At 44.5% G+C, this 16,414-nt stretch overlaps 1 protein-coding gene across 5 annotated transcripts in view; it reads left to right on the top strand.

The window, feature by feature from the left end:
- The window catches only part of fn1b (fibronectin 1b), a 129,527-nt gene that overhangs the window by 46,101 nt on the left and 67,012 nt on the right, over positions 1–16,414 (top strand). For all 5 annotated transcript variants that reach the window (XM_060898458.1, XM_060898457.1, XM_060898460.1 and 2 more), the window contains 4 exons: positions 2,631–2,825; positions 3,312–3,494; positions 5,179–5,355; positions 6,813–6,965. In XM_060898458.1, coding sequence (XP_060754441.1) covers positions 2,631–2,825; positions 3,312–3,494; positions 5,179–5,355; positions 6,813–6,965 — 708 coding nt within the window. The remainder of the gene's footprint in view (positions 1–2,630; positions 2,826–3,311; positions 3,495–5,178; positions 5,356–6,812; positions 6,966–16,414) is intronic.

Genomic DNA, 16,414 nt, shown 5'->3' with positions numbered 1-16,414 from the left:
ATGTGGAGAGCTTGGGAATGAAGCTAAGAGAGATGAGACTGAGATGGTTTGGGCACATCCTGAGAAGAGATGCAGAGCATGTTGGAAGGAGAATGTTGAGGATGGAGCTGCCAGGCAAACGAAAACGAGGAGATGCATGGATGTGGTGAGAGAGGACATGAAAGTGGCAGGTGTGGTAGAGAAGGATGCAGAAGACAGGGAGCAATGGAGATGAAAGATCCGCTGTGGCGACCCCTAATCGAGAGCAGCCAGAAGAAGAAGAGTTAAATCGAACTCTTCTTCGCTTGAAAGACCACCAGTTTCACCATCTCTGCTACTTTCATCACCACTACAATCATTCATAACAATTCCCGCCACTTCTTCTGCTGTAAATCGTGTATGTGGTCGCTTACTCGAAGACTCCATTTTCAATCTGACTGAGGTCGTTGCGTTACAAGGCAGTAAAAAGCAACCAATCAAAAGAAAGGATTCATTCTTACCAGCATCTGATTGGCTAGAGTGCAATAATTATTGTAAGACAATTTCTTTGTTTTCAAGGTATTTGTGACCGCTCACCTAATCCAGGGACGTATGTCGGCCGAAACGAATCCGAGATAATCGCAAAAGAAGCTTTTTTTTTTTTTTTTCGAAATTTGTGATTTTTGTTTTTTTCCATCATGTGCAAGTTGAGATCTTGAAGAATGCAATCAGTATTTCAGATAATAGATTGTTTTGTTGGAAAAGCATACATTTTTTGTTGCAAATTGTCTCGTTTTTGTCAGGACTGTAGCCTGCTGGGGGGTGTGGGTAAATTACCATATGAGCCATTCACATGATGATTTAAGTCTTTTTTTTTTTTTTTCGCGAATCAGCTGTATGATACGAGCTGAGCTCGTGGCTACTTAGCTGCATACAGGTGTGTGATTTCACTATGGAATGAGCAAGCTAAACAGAGCGCAGAGGAGCTGAAACACCGCGAAGCAAACAGACACACGGTATTTACATCGGAGATAACCATTTCTAACAAAAAAAAAACGCAACCTCGTTTTCCAGATTGAATGGAATACTTGAATGATCGGATGATACACGGACCGTTCTAGGATTACATTCCATCGGAGGCATTGGTGTGTGCAAGGCGCCGTTTCTCTTTCTGATGGGGTGAGTTTATTAATCTAAGGCTATGTGGTTATTTTTGCATGTAACGGAGAGTGTTGTGGACATACGATTTTTTTGGCCGTGCGATTTTTGGCGTTTCCCAAATCGCTGCGGTTTTTTTTTTTTTTGTTCGTGGAGAAAGACGCGTGTTGGCCGTAAGTTTGTCTTGCAACCTGAAAAAAACGTAAGCGCCCGTAGAGTTTGTTTGACATGACAAAGAACCTCTGCGGCCGGTCTGCGGCTCGAAAATCATCACGTCACACGCGCGCTCTCGTGCGTTTCATGCGTGCCCTCCGTGCGTTTCTTGCGTGTAGACCGGCCGTAGGAGCACGTACTGTACAGCCGGTTGTGACCGAGGCTTTACCGGTACATGAAACTAGCGTTGTGTTAGTTGTGTCATCATCGTGCTATCTTTCTTTCTTACGGTGTGAGTAATTTTTCAACCACAAAACGTTAAAGTATACTTTAGGACTTATTTTTGTACTTCATAATTGTGTTGGGCATACTTTGCATGGAAGGAAAATTGACGTGGTGATCTTTGTTACATGAAAGTAGTATCGTGCTAGCTCGTAGGGGGTGGGGCTTTCCTTAATGTCATGCAAATGAGCACCATTCTGTGCCCGCCCTACACCCAGAGTAGCTGAGATGGAAAACTTTGCGGGCGATTTTCTCCCTTTTCTGTTTTAAGAAGTATACACTTTCAAAAGGCCACACATTCTTCAAATATTGTCAGATCTCCACATGGAAGGCACCATTGGAAAGCTTAGAAACTGTACTTTCTGAATCTGTCAATAACTCAAAATGCCCCCGGGCAGACATGTGTCCCTGGATTCTGTTTTCTGTCACATTTATTTTGTCATAGCAGCCATTACATCATTGTTCATGGAGGAGCAATATTTAAAAGGTCCGGCGCCAAGGGCTTAAAGTTTGTTTTTTTTTTTATTTAAAAAAAGTTTAATTCTTCAGTTTTTCCTGGGTATTTTTTTTCCACCTGGGCATTACTTGATTTTTTTTTTTTTTTAATTTATGTAATTAGTTTTTCATAATTGTAATTATTATTTAATAATGATGTATTTAAATTGTTGTAATTATGTCATTTTTTTTATGCGTAGAATTTATTGTAAAATAATTTAGTAATTTTCAAAATTTGATTTAAAATGCGCTCCACACATGGATCTGAAAGTTTGGCGACTTTCTAAGGTGACTTAAATTGAATAAAAATTACAGTCTACTTTATAATTATACAATAACTTTTTCTCTATTATAATTCTGTATTGTTTTAATTCTTTAACTGCATTGCTTTCTATTTAGTCAAATGTATTATATCATTTACAAGACATGTTTAATCAAGCAACATTTTTCCCCGAAGGTTTTTTTTTTTTTAATCCTTCTTTTTGGTTAATTTGACTGTTTGCATGTACGGTGGAGCTTTCCAGTGCTATGCTAACATTTTCCCCCCTGCTGTTTGTTCTTACCCCGGCTGTGTTCACTGATAGGTTCAGGCTCAGGATCTTCTCAGGTCAGACCCACCACTGAGCAGGTGTCCATTCAGATCGAGGCTCCTGAGGCTGGCGCGTGTCAAACCCAATCTGGCATCATCTACTACAACGGCATGCACTGGGTCCAAACACAGGGCAGCCAGCAGATGGTTTGTACCTGCATTAACGGAGGCATCAGCTGCGAAGAATGGGGTAGGTCTAAATTTTAGCTTCACTTCATCATCATAACAGTTCTGTTACAATTTTCAAACTAGGGGTCGACTGATTTATTTTTTTTTTTCTATGCATATGCACAACAAAATATGTTTTTATCTGCAAGGAAACAAGTTCAAGTGCAGATTCTGATCATCTGAAAAATGCTGAATATCCGCTCCGATTATCAGGCGACACCTGTGTATATATATATATTTTTCTGTTTTTGGCTTAGTTTCACTAACTAACAAGGGACATAACTATTACACAGGTGATGTTGAAGTCATTTTGGAGTGAATAATAACAGTGAAATACACACATTTCAGATATGATGCAGTAAACACTAAAAACCTATTAAACCTCATCCAGAAGCTTGCATTTTGTTTTGATGGAGTGAAATCTGCTGAAGTTTTATGACTTGCTGTCATGGAAGCTTCAGTATTGGCTCACATTTTGAATTCCCCTAATTTTTGTGTGCGCACGCAGCCGGGCAGGCTCATGTGTACGGCGGAAACTCCAACGGGCAGCCGTGTGTGTTCCCTTTCGTGTTTGATAGAAAAACATACTACTCTTGCATCTCTGAAGGCCGAACTGATGGGCAGCTGTGGTGCAGCACCACCTCCAACTACGACGCAGATCAGCAGTACTCTTTTTGTACTCAGAGGAACTGTAAGTAGAACAATGATTAAACATTTAAACTTCTGTAAAACTGGATTTAACCTGAATTTATAGCTGTGGGTTTGAACCCAGACCTGATCTAAGACTGAAATAATGAGATTTCAGACGGTAGGTTTGGGATTTAATCTAAACTTGTAGTTTTTGTTATTGCCCATAAACTTGTTTCTCTGGTTTTTAACCCAGGACTCATTGTGAGTGATTTAAATGCTATAGATACATACTTTTAGCTTTGGAATTTGAATCTTGAGTGCCACATTGATTAGGATTGGCCATAAAATTACAGCTTTGGTCTTTTACCAAAATTCTTAGCGTAATTAAATAAGTAATTGATCCAGCAAGATCAAGTTTTGGATTTTTATTTTTATTTTATTCCATTTATTTGATTAGGACATTGCACATTAATCAATACATCAGTAAAAAACATCAATATAAATATGCCGGAGTTAGCATAATTGCTAAATTTCATCCGTTGTCCTAAGGCAGGTATCATAAACCAAGCAACAAAAAACAAACAATACAACATTGTAAAACATGCAGACATTATACTCATACATCACAAACACAAAATACATACAAAAGTACAGAAAGTAAAACCAAGTTCACAATATACACCTGGAAATTAAGATCATTAATGGGAGCAAGTCTGGCTTATTTTCAGCCACTGTTTAAGGGTCATTTTGAAGGTGTTGATGTTGGGCCCTGAATCACTGGGCCCTGAATGTTGATGTTGGGCCCTGAATCACAGCTTGGGGACTAGAACTGACATTTCAGATTTGGTACTGGCTCTAATTTCACAGCTTTGCTACTGAACATAAAAGTCTCAGCTTTTGGGATTGGACCTAAAGTCCCAGCTTTGGAATACTACCAAAACTCTTTACCCACTCTTTAACCATTGAAACCCTGGCCTTGGTTGGGTATAAAGAGTCGAGGTTTATAATTGGAGCTAAAGCTTTTGGGATTGAGATAGGACTTTGTGTTCAATCCCAATCTGAAAGCTGGGAATCCCAAGACGGGATATTGGGTTTGGCGCTTATGTCACAGCTTTAGGATTGGACATTAGGTCCTACGGTAGCTCTGTGAAGGGACCTGAAGTCCCAGATTTGGGATTGGACCTAAACTTGTAGCTTTAATACAGAGTTTGAACTTTGGAACTTAATGCAAAATCAAACCTTTGAGATTAAATGGAAGTTGTTTTTTTTTTAAACCACAAGGTCCTGAATATCAAATTCCTTATCTTTGAGATTCAACCCAAAGTCCTATTTTTTAGCCCAAAGTCCCATCTTTAGGATTGAACCCAACAGCCCAGTTTTAGGATTGAACTAAAAATTCCAGCACTGGGATAAAACTTTGGGATACCACTGAAACTGGACCCACTTACAATTATCGTTTGATTTAAAATGGACCCTTAATTTTGGGAACTGACTTAAACTCTGAGGTTTGGGATTCCAGCTGAACTTTTTTTTTTTAACCCAGGTTGCTCTCTTTTGGATGAAATCCCACATTATCTTGTATATATTTTCATATAGTCGGTCAGTTAATGCTATCTTTAGTAAAAGTTGAACTGTCTTTGGAGATGTTGTGAATATTTAGCTAATAATCACTGATAATATTTGATGATAAGATGCAGTATATTGAAGTTTTTTTTTTACAGTGATGCTTTATACTTTCCTTGCAGTGATAGTGATAACTCGGGGTGGAAACTCTAATGGCGCGCTATGCCAGTTTCCCTTCCTGTACAACGGCCGTAATTACACAGACTGCACAGGCGACGGCCGACGCGATGGGATGAAGTGGTGTGGCACTACAGCAAGCTACGATGATGACCGACGCTACGGATTCTGTCCCATGGCAGGTACGTCGAGTCCACTACCACGTCCTGTTTTTAACCAGTATAGGGTAACCGTGGATGCTCAGAGATGGCCATACACAGTTTACCTGCATAAAGGCAGTATGTTTGGTTTAGACTGGATTTACGGTAAGTACACACTCTAACAGGCATGCTGGGACACAGCTGGGGCACCATTGCACTGATTCATCTTTTCTGTCTGAATCTCTGCCATGAGGTTTAGTTTTATAGATGCGAATAGTTTTTTCATGAAGCCAGCCGCACTGGAGTCCTGTCAAAACCCGAGTGCAAGATTTAAGGGTGATGTCATTATGAGAGGGAGTCTTTATGAGTGCTTAATAACTAGTCGCTGATTTGTAAGTGCCTTGGACAGAGCTACATGATCTAACCTTTTTTTAAAGAGAATATGCTGAGATTTGGATAGAATGAGGTCAGAATCTAATACACACACACACACAGTTGATAGTTGACTGAACAATCCTCATATCCCACAGGAATCTTCTCAAATTACTGTACTGACATACAGTTTATTAATTACAATTATGACTAAGTAATCCCAGACGAAAGAGTAACTAAATGCATAACTAATAAGTAACTAATACCCGTTTTATATCCCAGACTAAATTCTGACAATGTTCCTAACTCCAGATGAAACTCAGTAAACCTGATTGGATCCAGATTACACCCAGAATGAACACTGACGAAATCTTGGTTGAACCTAAACTAAATCCTGACTGTATTCTTACTAAATCCTTATTAAACCCTGTCAAACTCAAAGCCTAAGCCTGACTATACATCAGACTTATCCCTGATTCAACCCCACATAAACCCAGAGACACTTGTTTGAGCTCACTGTAACTATTAGTATATAGTAATTGGAATTATTATGGTTTTTTACCTCTATCTGTCCGTCCGAAACACCCTTTTTCTCAGCAACCACAAATCATAGCCACTTGTTACTCGGTAGCAAACTTCAGCTTGGTGTTCTATACCATGTATACCGTTTTCAGGTCTGTCGCACATCGACTTCCTGTTTACTGACTGAATGTATTTATGAAACATGTAGCGTGGATTTACAAACTATTCGTAACACATTTCTCACCAACTACAAATCACAACCGCTTGATATTTGGTACCGAGCTTCAGCTTGGGGTTCTATACCGTGTGTACCATTTTCAGGTCTGTCGCACATCGACTTCCTGTTTACCGACTGAATGTATCTACAAAACATACAGGGTGGATTTTGACGCTATTTCAGAATGAGTTTACCAGGATGCTGTTTGAAATCCCTGGGGAGAACGATGCTCTTCACTTACTTGTTTCAGGTTTAATTATTTATTGAAGTCAGCATTCATAATAAGTGTCCTGTTCTTTTGATTGCGTGCATTCTGATATAAGCGGGCGCGTGGGTATACATAAGTGAGCAGTAGCTCACAGTTGATCTTGTTTCTTGTATTTTCCAGCTCATGAGGAAATCTGCACAGTAAATGATGTGATGTACCGTGTGGGGGATGAGTGGGACAAGCGGCATGACACCTTGGGTCACTTGATGCGCTGCAGGTGTCTTGGTAACGGCCGGGGCGAGTGGAGTTGCATCGCCCACTCACAGCTTCTAGGTGCAAAACCCAAATCGTATTCTGTATTTAAATTGATTGTCACTAACATAACCCATACCTCATTCAATCAGCATTCGTAGCTACCTTAACACAAATGTTATACATGACTTAATTCTGTAGCTACTGAATTTAGTTTGTTTTGTGGTTAGTTCACCCAAAAAATTGCACTTACTGTATTTATTTCTATAGCTACCATATTTTAAACTTTTGTATCTAATTATATCGATTAAAAAAACAAGCTTGGTATTTATCAGGGATAAAAGTCTTCCGGATTTACCCGGAAATCCGGATATTTGACAAAACTCTTGAAAATCTCCGGTTTTCCGAATGGAGAAATTTATTTTTCGGATTTTTCGCATTCCTAGATGAGGCGTAATACTTCGCATCGTCCTTGCATGGGCGCGGTCCTTAAATAGCCCAAACACAGTTCATCGATTAAAGACAGGTGTTCTTTGTTAACGGTGCGCGTGCCGGAGCTCGTTAGGCGCGCCTTCAGGTGCACGTGCTAAGGCGCGCAGGACTGACACCGTTCTGCGCAAGCGCAACACAATCGTACTAGAAAGCATGTTCAAGCTGCCAGTGTAGCTGCAGTCTTTTTAGTCGCGAATTACGAGTATTTCCTCGTGTTAATAATTCGCCACATCAAAACAAGCTGTTAGGGTTTTGCTGGGATTCGAACCTGGTTCGTTGGTGTGATAATCCAGCAAACCCCCACTAGGCCACCAGGGGGATGACTCAAATGCAGAGGCGTGAGGCGGAAGTAGAAAAAGAATCAAAAGGTTTATTTAAACTATATACACTATATACAGGGCAAAACAAAAGACAAAAAAAAACCAAAGAGTAAAATCCAAAAGAAAAGCAAAGTGCAAAAATACAAAAGCTAAGAAGATCAAAAAACACAGTACAAAGGAAACTGGAGATAAACATAACAGCACAAAGACTCCGTGACAAGAGGACTGAACTCAGGGGTATAAATAGACAAACTAATTAAGGACACAGGTGAAGATAATTAGGCAATTAACACAAACACAAAACACAGGAACAGTGGCGGCCTCTAGAGGCCAAAATAAACACGACATGAAAAGGAAATAACAGCGGCCTCTAGAGGCCAAAACAGTCCTAGTCCTAACAGGACCCCCCCCCTCTAGGAGCGTCTCCTGACGTTCCCAGGGCGATCCGGATGGGCCGAATGGAAGTCCCGACATAGTTCTTTATCAAGGACATCCCGAGCAGGAACCCAGCAGCGCTCCTCAGGACCATAGCCCTCCCAGTCCACCAGATATTGCAACCCGCCGCGGACCCGGCGGGAGTCAAGCAGGCGATTCACAGTGAACACAGTCTGCCCCTGGAAGATGCGGGGGGGTGGGGGGTTCCTAGGGGCAGGGGCATACGTAGACGTCAGTACGGGCCGTAACAGGGAAACATGGAAAGTGGGGTTGATCCTCAGAGTCCGGGGCAACTGGAGCCGGTAGGAGACAGGGTTCACCCTGCGCACCACCTTGAAGGGGCCAATGTAGCGAGGAGCAAGCTTGCGGTTCTCCACCCGCAGTGGAAGGTCCTTAGTGGACAGCCAAACACGCTGCCCAGGGCGGAAAGCGTGTGCAGGTCTTCTATGGCGGTTGGCCTGAGTCTGGTTGGTTCTGGAGGTCTGTATGAGGGTCTTCCTGACCTTGCTCCAGGTCTTGCGACACCGTCTCACATATTGGTTGACCGAGGGCACCCCCGCGTCCTCCTCCTGGTCCGGGAACAGAGGTGGCTGGAACCCGAATTGGCACTGGAATGGCGACAGCTTGGTGGCCGATGACTGCAGGGTGTTGTGGGCGTACTCCGCCCATGGCAGCCAGGTGCTCCACGATGTCGGGTTATCCATAGCCAGGCCTCGCAGGGTGGTTTCCAGGTCCTGGTTGAGCCTCTCCGTCTGACCATTGGACTGTGGGTGAAACCCAGAGGAGAGGCTGGCAGTGGCTCCGATGACCTTGCAGAACCCGTGCCACACTCGGGAGGAGAACTGGGGCCCTCGGTCTGAGACGATGTCCTGTGGAAGACCAAAGACTCGGAAGACATGATTAAACAAAAGTTTCGCAGTTTCAAGAGCAGAGGGGAGTTTGCACAGTGGTATGAAGCGGCAGGCCTTGGAGAATCTGTCAACTAAGACCAAAATGACCGTGTTACCTTGTGACTCAGGGAGACCCGTGATAAAGTCGACTGCCACGTGGGACCAGGGACGCCGGGGAATGGTCAGAGGATGCAGGAGACCCTGGGGACGCTGTCGTGGGTTCTTGGTTCTGGTGCAAACCTCACAGGACAGGACAAATGACCTTACTTCCTTCTCCATGTTAGGCCACCAGAAGCGTCTTTTCAGGAAGTCCAGGGTCCTCCGAGCTCCCGGGTGGGCGGTGAGAGGGGAAGAGTGACCCCACTGGAGAACCTTGGCCCGGGCTTGATGTGGGACGTACAAGAGGCCTGGTGGCCCCGTCCCAGGACCGGGGTCCTGGCGTTGGGCTCGTCGGACAGCCTCCTCAATACCCCAGCGGACAGGGGCCACAATCCGGGACACAGGGATAATAGGCCCGACTTCATTCTCCCTGTTAGTGGCAGAGAACAGTCTGGACAGTGCGTCAGGTTTGGTGTTCTTGGAGCCGGGGCGGTATGAGAGGGTGAAGTCAAACCGACTGAAAAACAGGGCCCACCTAGCCTGTCGAGGGTTCAGTCTCTTGGCTTGCTGGAGGTACTCCAGGTTCTTGTGGTCAGTCCAAACCAGGAATGGATGTTGTGCTCCCTCCAGCCAGTGCCTCCACTCCTCAAGGGCCAGTTTGACCGCTAGCAGTTCTCGATCCCCCACATCGTACCGGGACTCAGCAGGACTCAGGCGGTGGGAGAAGTAAGCGCAGGGGTGCAGCTTTCCTTCCGAACGTTGAGAGAGCACCGCGCCGACACCACTGTCCGAGGCGTCCACCTCCACGATGAATGGTTGGGAGGTGTCCGGGAGAACCAGAATGGGTGCCGTGCAGAAGCGGTCCTTGAGGTCTTTGAACGCCTTTTCTGCCTGAGGAGACCAGCCATAAGATCCACCTGTCCCTTTGGTGAGGTCTGACATGGGTGCTGCCACAGAACTGAAGTTCCTGATGAACTTGCGGTAGAAGTTAGCGAATCCTAAGAACCGCTGAACCTCCTTAACGGACTTGGGAGTAGGCCAATCCCGGACGGCCAGGGTCTTGGCAGGGTCCATTTGGAGTTGGCCTGTCCGTACAATAAATCCCAGAAAGGAGACCTCGGGAACATGAAATTCGCATTTCTGGGCCTTGGCGAACAGATTGTTCTGTAGCAGCCTCTGGAGAACCTGGCGGACATGGTGGCGGTGCTCCTGCACGGTCTTGGAAAAGATAAGGATGTCGTCGAGGTAGACAAAAACGTATAGGTTAATCATGTCCCTTAAGACGTCGTTGATTAGGGCCTGAAAAACAGCTGGTGCGTTGGTGAGTCCGAAGGGCATCACCTGGTATTCGTAGTGCCCAGACGGGGTGTTAAAGGCAGTCTTCCACTCGTCTCCCTGTCGGATACGGATGAGGTGGTATGCGTTCCGTAGGTCCAACTTGGTGAAGACGGTGGCGCCTTGGAGCAGGTCGAAAGCTGTGGACATCAGCGGAAGGGGATATCGGTTGCGCACAGTGATCTTATTCAGGCCCCTGTAATCAATACATGGTCGGAGCCCCCCATCCTTCTTGCCGACAAAGAAGAAGCCGGCTCCAGCAGGTGAAGTGGAGGGTCGAATAAACCCAGAGACCAGGGCATCTTTGAGGTATTCCTCCATGGCCTTGCGTTCTGGCTGAGAGAGTGAAAACAGTCTGCCACGAGGAGGGGTAGTCCCAGGGAGCAAGTCGATGGCACAGTCGTAGGCCCGGTGCGGAGGAAGAACGGCGGCCCTGCTCTTGCTGAATACCTCCTTGAGATCCCAGTACTCTGTGGGAACTTGAGATAACTCGGTGAGATCAGGGGGCTCGGCAGGAGACACAGGAGAGCTAGAGAGCAGACAAGAGGCATGGCATGCAGGGCCCCATTCCACAACCTGGCTTGTTACCCAGTCTATGCGAGGGTTGTGGCGAGTAAGCCAAGGAAGGCCTAGAATAACTGGGAACTCAGGTGAAGGAATCAGGTGCAGGGATATTTCTTCCTTGTGACCTTGAGACTGGAGGAAAACTGGAGAAGTAACTTGGGTGACTCTTCCATCACCTAACGCTTGGCCATCGAGGGCAGACACAGACAGTGGGACTTCAAGAGGTGCAGTCGGAATATTGATGCTTTGGGCGAAGTGAATATCCATAAAGTTCCCAGCCGCCCCTGAGTCTATCAAAGCTTGACAAGAGTGGACAGACTCACCCCAGGAGATGGAGACCGGGATGTAGATTCCTTGGCCAGGGAGTCCGGGAGAGAGGGTAGGCCCCGTCACAACCCTCCCTCGGCTGGACGGGGCGGTCCTTTTCCCAAGAGTTCGGGACATGATGCTCGGAAGTGACCAGGCTTGCCACAGTAGATGCAGCACTTGTCCCTCCTTCTGCGCTCCCTCTCAGATGCGGAGAGGCGAGTACGACCCACTTGCATGGGTTCTGGACAGTCACTGAAGGAGGTAGACGGTCTCCAGGTAGAGGTAGGGAGGCTGGGGGGGCTCAAGGCTTGGTGGCGTTCTCTCATCCTGTTATCCAGACGAATAGCATGTGAGATGAGGGTTTCGAGGTCACTTGGGCATCCAATAGAGGCCAGACCGTCCTTGATGGGGTCAGACAGACCATGGTGGAAGGCTGACACCAGGGCAGTCTCGTTCCATCCACTTACTGCTGCGAGTGTTCGGAACGAGATGGCGTAATCTGCGACGCTTCCTCCTTGCCGGATGGACATGAGCTTTCGGGCTGCGTCGGTACTGATGTCTGCCTGATCGAAGACCCGAAGCATCTCTTCAGAAAACAGCTGGAAATCAAAGCACTCAGGTCCCTGTCTTTGCCAGATAGCAGTAGCCCAGGCTCGCGCCTTACCAGCTAATAAGGTGATCACAAAGGCAATCTTGCGGCGATCCGTAGTGTAGGTGGTAGGCTGAAGCTCAAAGGTGAGTTGACACTGAGTAAGGAACTCTCGGCACTCACTGTGCTTGCCGTCATACCTCTGTGGTGCAGGAAGGCTGGGTTCGCGAGGTGAAGAAGGCAGCATTGCAGGAGGCACTGGAGCAGGAGTGGGAGCTGGATCAGGAGCAGGAACTGGATCAGGAGCAGGAGATGCAGGCAGAGATGTCAGCTGTGCCAGGGTTTTCCCAATTTGCTGAAGCAGTTCCTCGTGGCGAGCGAGGGCCTCACGTTGGCTGGTGAGCGTACGTCCATGAGCGTCCATGGTCGCTCCGAAGCGTGTCAAAGCTGCCATAATTCCCTGAAGGTTGGCCGGGTAGACAGTTGAAGCAGCCTCTGCTGAGTCGGTCATGACGGAGTCTTTCTGTTAGGGTTTTGCTGGGATTCGAACCTGGTTCGTTGGTGTGATAATCCAGCAAACCCCCACTAGGCCACCAGGGGGATGACTCAAATGCAGAGGCGTGAGGCGGAAGTAGAAAAAGAATCAAAAGGTTTATTTAAACTATATACACTATATACAGGGCAAAACAAAAGACAAAAAAAAACCAAAGAGTAAAATCCAAAAGAAAAGCAAAGTGCAAAAATACAAAAGCTAAGAAGATCAAAAAACACAGTACAAAGGAAACTGGAGATAAACATAACAGCACAAAGACTCCGTGACAAGAGGACTGAACTCAGGGGTATAAATAGACAAACTAATTAAGGACACAGGTGAAGATAATTAGGCAATTAACACAAACACAAAACACAGGAACAGTGGCGGCCTCTAGAGGCCAAAATAAACACGACATGAAAAGGAAATAACAGCGGCCTCTAGAGGCCAAAACAGTCCTAGTCCTAACACAAGCGAAACTTTCCTCCTTCTTTTGACGTGAAGAGAGGTAGCAATTTATTATATATTTTTTCCATCAAAGTTGCATTTTGTGGCTTCGAAGCTGAGTTTTCGTGCCGTTTCTAGAACACAGCATCAAGAAAACGTGGAAGAAACAGCAATAATGGAAGAGCCAGTTTCTAAGCTGCCTAAAACTAGCAATGGTCATTATTTTTTGTTACATAAGGCAGCTGGGCCATAGAAGGTTCATGCTGCACGCTGCATGCTGCACGCTACACGCTACACACGTGTAAAGAAAAGTGGACAAACGTAGCATGACTTGCTCTGGGCCATAGAACGGCGTTCACGTTGCACGCTGCACACTTCACGCGTGAAGCGTGAAATGAACATGCACACTTTTTTCTAGGCGTGAAGATGGAAATTCCAGTCAATGCATGCGGTCACCGCCGCGCCAGCCAATCAGAACGGGTCTAGGGAGATAACGCTATGCTTTCAGGGGAAAACTTCAGAAAAAATATAATTGAATGGTATAATTGAAAAATAGTTCTTCATCGGGATTGTCAAGCAGATTATAGAATGTTCGGTGAAATTCACCACGGGTTTCTCTCAGAAGGAAGTGTTCTCAGCTCCAAATTCTGTTCCTTTTTCTCTTCCTCTGTCTCAGTAAAAGCAGAATGAGGCAATCGTCGTCATCCGAAGAGTCCATATTGTTGGTTACTCGGTCAAAGTAGAACAGACGCAACACGTGAACATCCAAGCATGAAGTTTAATGGCCCAGGGTCCGGTTCTTCACGTGAACGTGTAGCGTGCAGCGTGAACCTTCTATGGCCCAGCTGCCTAATGCACTCAGGCTGCCAGTCAGTGTGTGACACACACACACACACACTACGCCCCGGATTTATATGAGATGTGGTATTCATTGGTGTGTTTAAATTTACAGACAATATGAACTAATGTGAACAATTGGCTTCAACTCGCATAAATCGGAAATGTTTAGTTCACTTTAGCTTCTGCAAACACACAACTCTACTAAAAGATTGATAAACGAGGCTCAACGTCCCCAACATTGAAACCTGAAAGCTTTAGAAACTCTAACAGACCTTTACTTTTTAACAGTACTGTTTTGGGATTTTGCTGAGTTTACCTTCAACTGTCTGATTTTTTTTTCAAAGTAATGAACTGTGTAGCAGGAAAATCACCGCGTTTTCTAAACGCACTCCTGAAAATTACTCATTAACTAGGGGAATTAAATATGATATTTTAGACATGTTAATCATTAATCTACATGAAAGAAAAAGGCTTAAAAGTTAGAACTTGTTTTGGTGAAAATAAGTACTAAAATGCACTAGAAGGCAGGGGTTTGCGTGTTATGTTATTAAAATATTTTCGGGGTACATTGCCCCCCCATATCTTAGTTTGATTTTCAAAAGTTCAGGGTTTTTTTCTTTGCTCCACTTTCATCTCTAATTTATTAACATAGCTGAAACAGCTTGAACTGCATATATCATTTTATAACTGCTGTAACCCAAATTTCATACAACCCCGATTCCAAAAAAGTTGGGACAAAGTGCAAATTGTCAATAAAAACGGAATGCAATGATGTGGAAGTTTCAAAATTCCATATTTTATTCAGAATAGAACATAGATGACATATCAAATGTTTAAACTGAGAAAATGTATCATTTAAAGAGAAAAATTAGGTGATTTTAAATTTCATGACAACAACACATCTCAAAAAAGTTGGGACAAGGCCATGTTTACCACTGTGAGACATCCCCTTTTCTCTTTACAACAGTCTGTAAACGTCTGGGGACTGAGGAGACAAGTTGCTCAAGTTTAGGGATAGGAATGTTAACCCATTCTTGTCTAATGTAGGATTCGAGTTGCTCAACTGTCTTAGGTCTTTTTTGTCGTATCTTCCGTTTAATGATGCGCCAAATGTTTTCTATGGGTGAAAGATCTGGACTGCAGGCTGGCCAGTTCAGTACCCGGACCCTTCTTCTACGCAGCCATGATGCTGTAATTGATGCAGTATGTGGTTTGGCATTGTCATGTTGGAAAATGCAAGGTCTTCCCTGAAAGAGACGTCGTCTGGATGGGAGCATATGTTGCTCTAGAACCTGGATATACCTTTCAGCATTGATGGTGTCTTTCCAGATGTGTAAGCTGCCCATGCCACACGCACTAATGCAACCCCACACCATCAGAGATGCAGGCTTCTGAACTGAGCGCTGATAACAACTTGGGTTGTCCTTCTCCTCTTTAGTCCGAATGACACGGCATCCCTGATTTCCATAAAGAACTTCAAATTTTGATTCGTCTGACCACAGAACAGTTTTCCACTTTGCCACAGTCCATTTTAAATGAGTCTTGGCCCAGAGAAGACGTCTGCGCTTCTGGATCATGTTTAGATACGGCTTCTTCTTTGAACTATAGAGTTTTAGCTGGCAACGACGGATGGCACGGTGAATTGCGTTCACAGATAATGTTCTCTGGAAATATTCCTGAGCCCATTTTGTGATTTCCAATACAGAAGCATGCCTGTATGTGATGCAGTGCCGTCTAAGGGCCCGAAGATCACGGGCACCCAGTATGGTTTTCCAGCCTTGACCCTTACGCACAGAGATTCTTCCAGATTCTCTGAATCTTTTGATGATATTATGCACTGTAGATGATAATATGTTCAAACTCTTTGCAATTTTACACTGTCGAACTCCTTTCTGATATTGCTCCACTATTTGTCGGCGCAGAATTAGGGGGATTGGTGATCCTCTTCCCATCTTTACTTCTGAGAGCCGCTGCCACTCCAAGATGCTCTTTTTATACCCAGTCATGTTAATGACCTATTGCCAATTGACCTAATGAGCTGCAGTTTGGTCCTCCAGCTGTTCCTTTTTTGTACCTTTAACTTTTCCAGCCTCTTATTGCCCCTGTCCCAACTTTTTTGAGATGTGTTGCTGTCATGAAATTTCAAATGAGCCAATATTTGGCATGAAATTTCAAAATGTCTCACTTTCGGCATTTGATATGTTGTCTATGTTCTATTGTGAATACAATCAGTTTTTGAGATTTGTAAATTATTGCATTCCATTTTTATTTACAATTTATACTTTGTCCCAACTTTTTTGGAATCGGGGTTGTATTTCTTTCTTTCTTAATAATCATGTTTATCACAATGGTTTCTGTAACCCAAACTTTCTGTAACCCAAATGGCATACTCTTTTTGTAGCTATGCAGTAGCTACTAACGCAAGCTTCGTATTTATTTATATAACTGTAACTACCACAACCGGAACTTTGATTATTTACTTCGATAACTCAGTAACTACAATTAATATAAATACGGAGGTGACGAAAGGAAATTGCGCGTGCTGATTGGTTGAGAAATTCTGACTATATTTCTCGATAATCACCTCGAGCGACTGGGCAAAATGGCAGCCGATCGCTTTGTCGCCGTAAGTGAGGAAGAATTCAAAATGGAAGAAAATGCTGTTCCTAAAAGCACTA

The sequence above is a fragment of the Neoarius graeffei genome, chromosome 18 (genome assembly GCF_027579695.1).
Source record: "Neoarius graeffei isolate fNeoGra1 chromosome 18, fNeoGra1.pri, whole genome shotgun sequence".
Taxonomy (NCBI): domain Eukaryota; kingdom Metazoa; phylum Chordata; class Actinopteri; order Siluriformes; family Ariidae; genus Neoarius; species Neoarius graeffei.
Note: the sequence above shows the minus strand (reverse complement) of the source record. Positions and strands in the feature narration are given on the sequence as shown.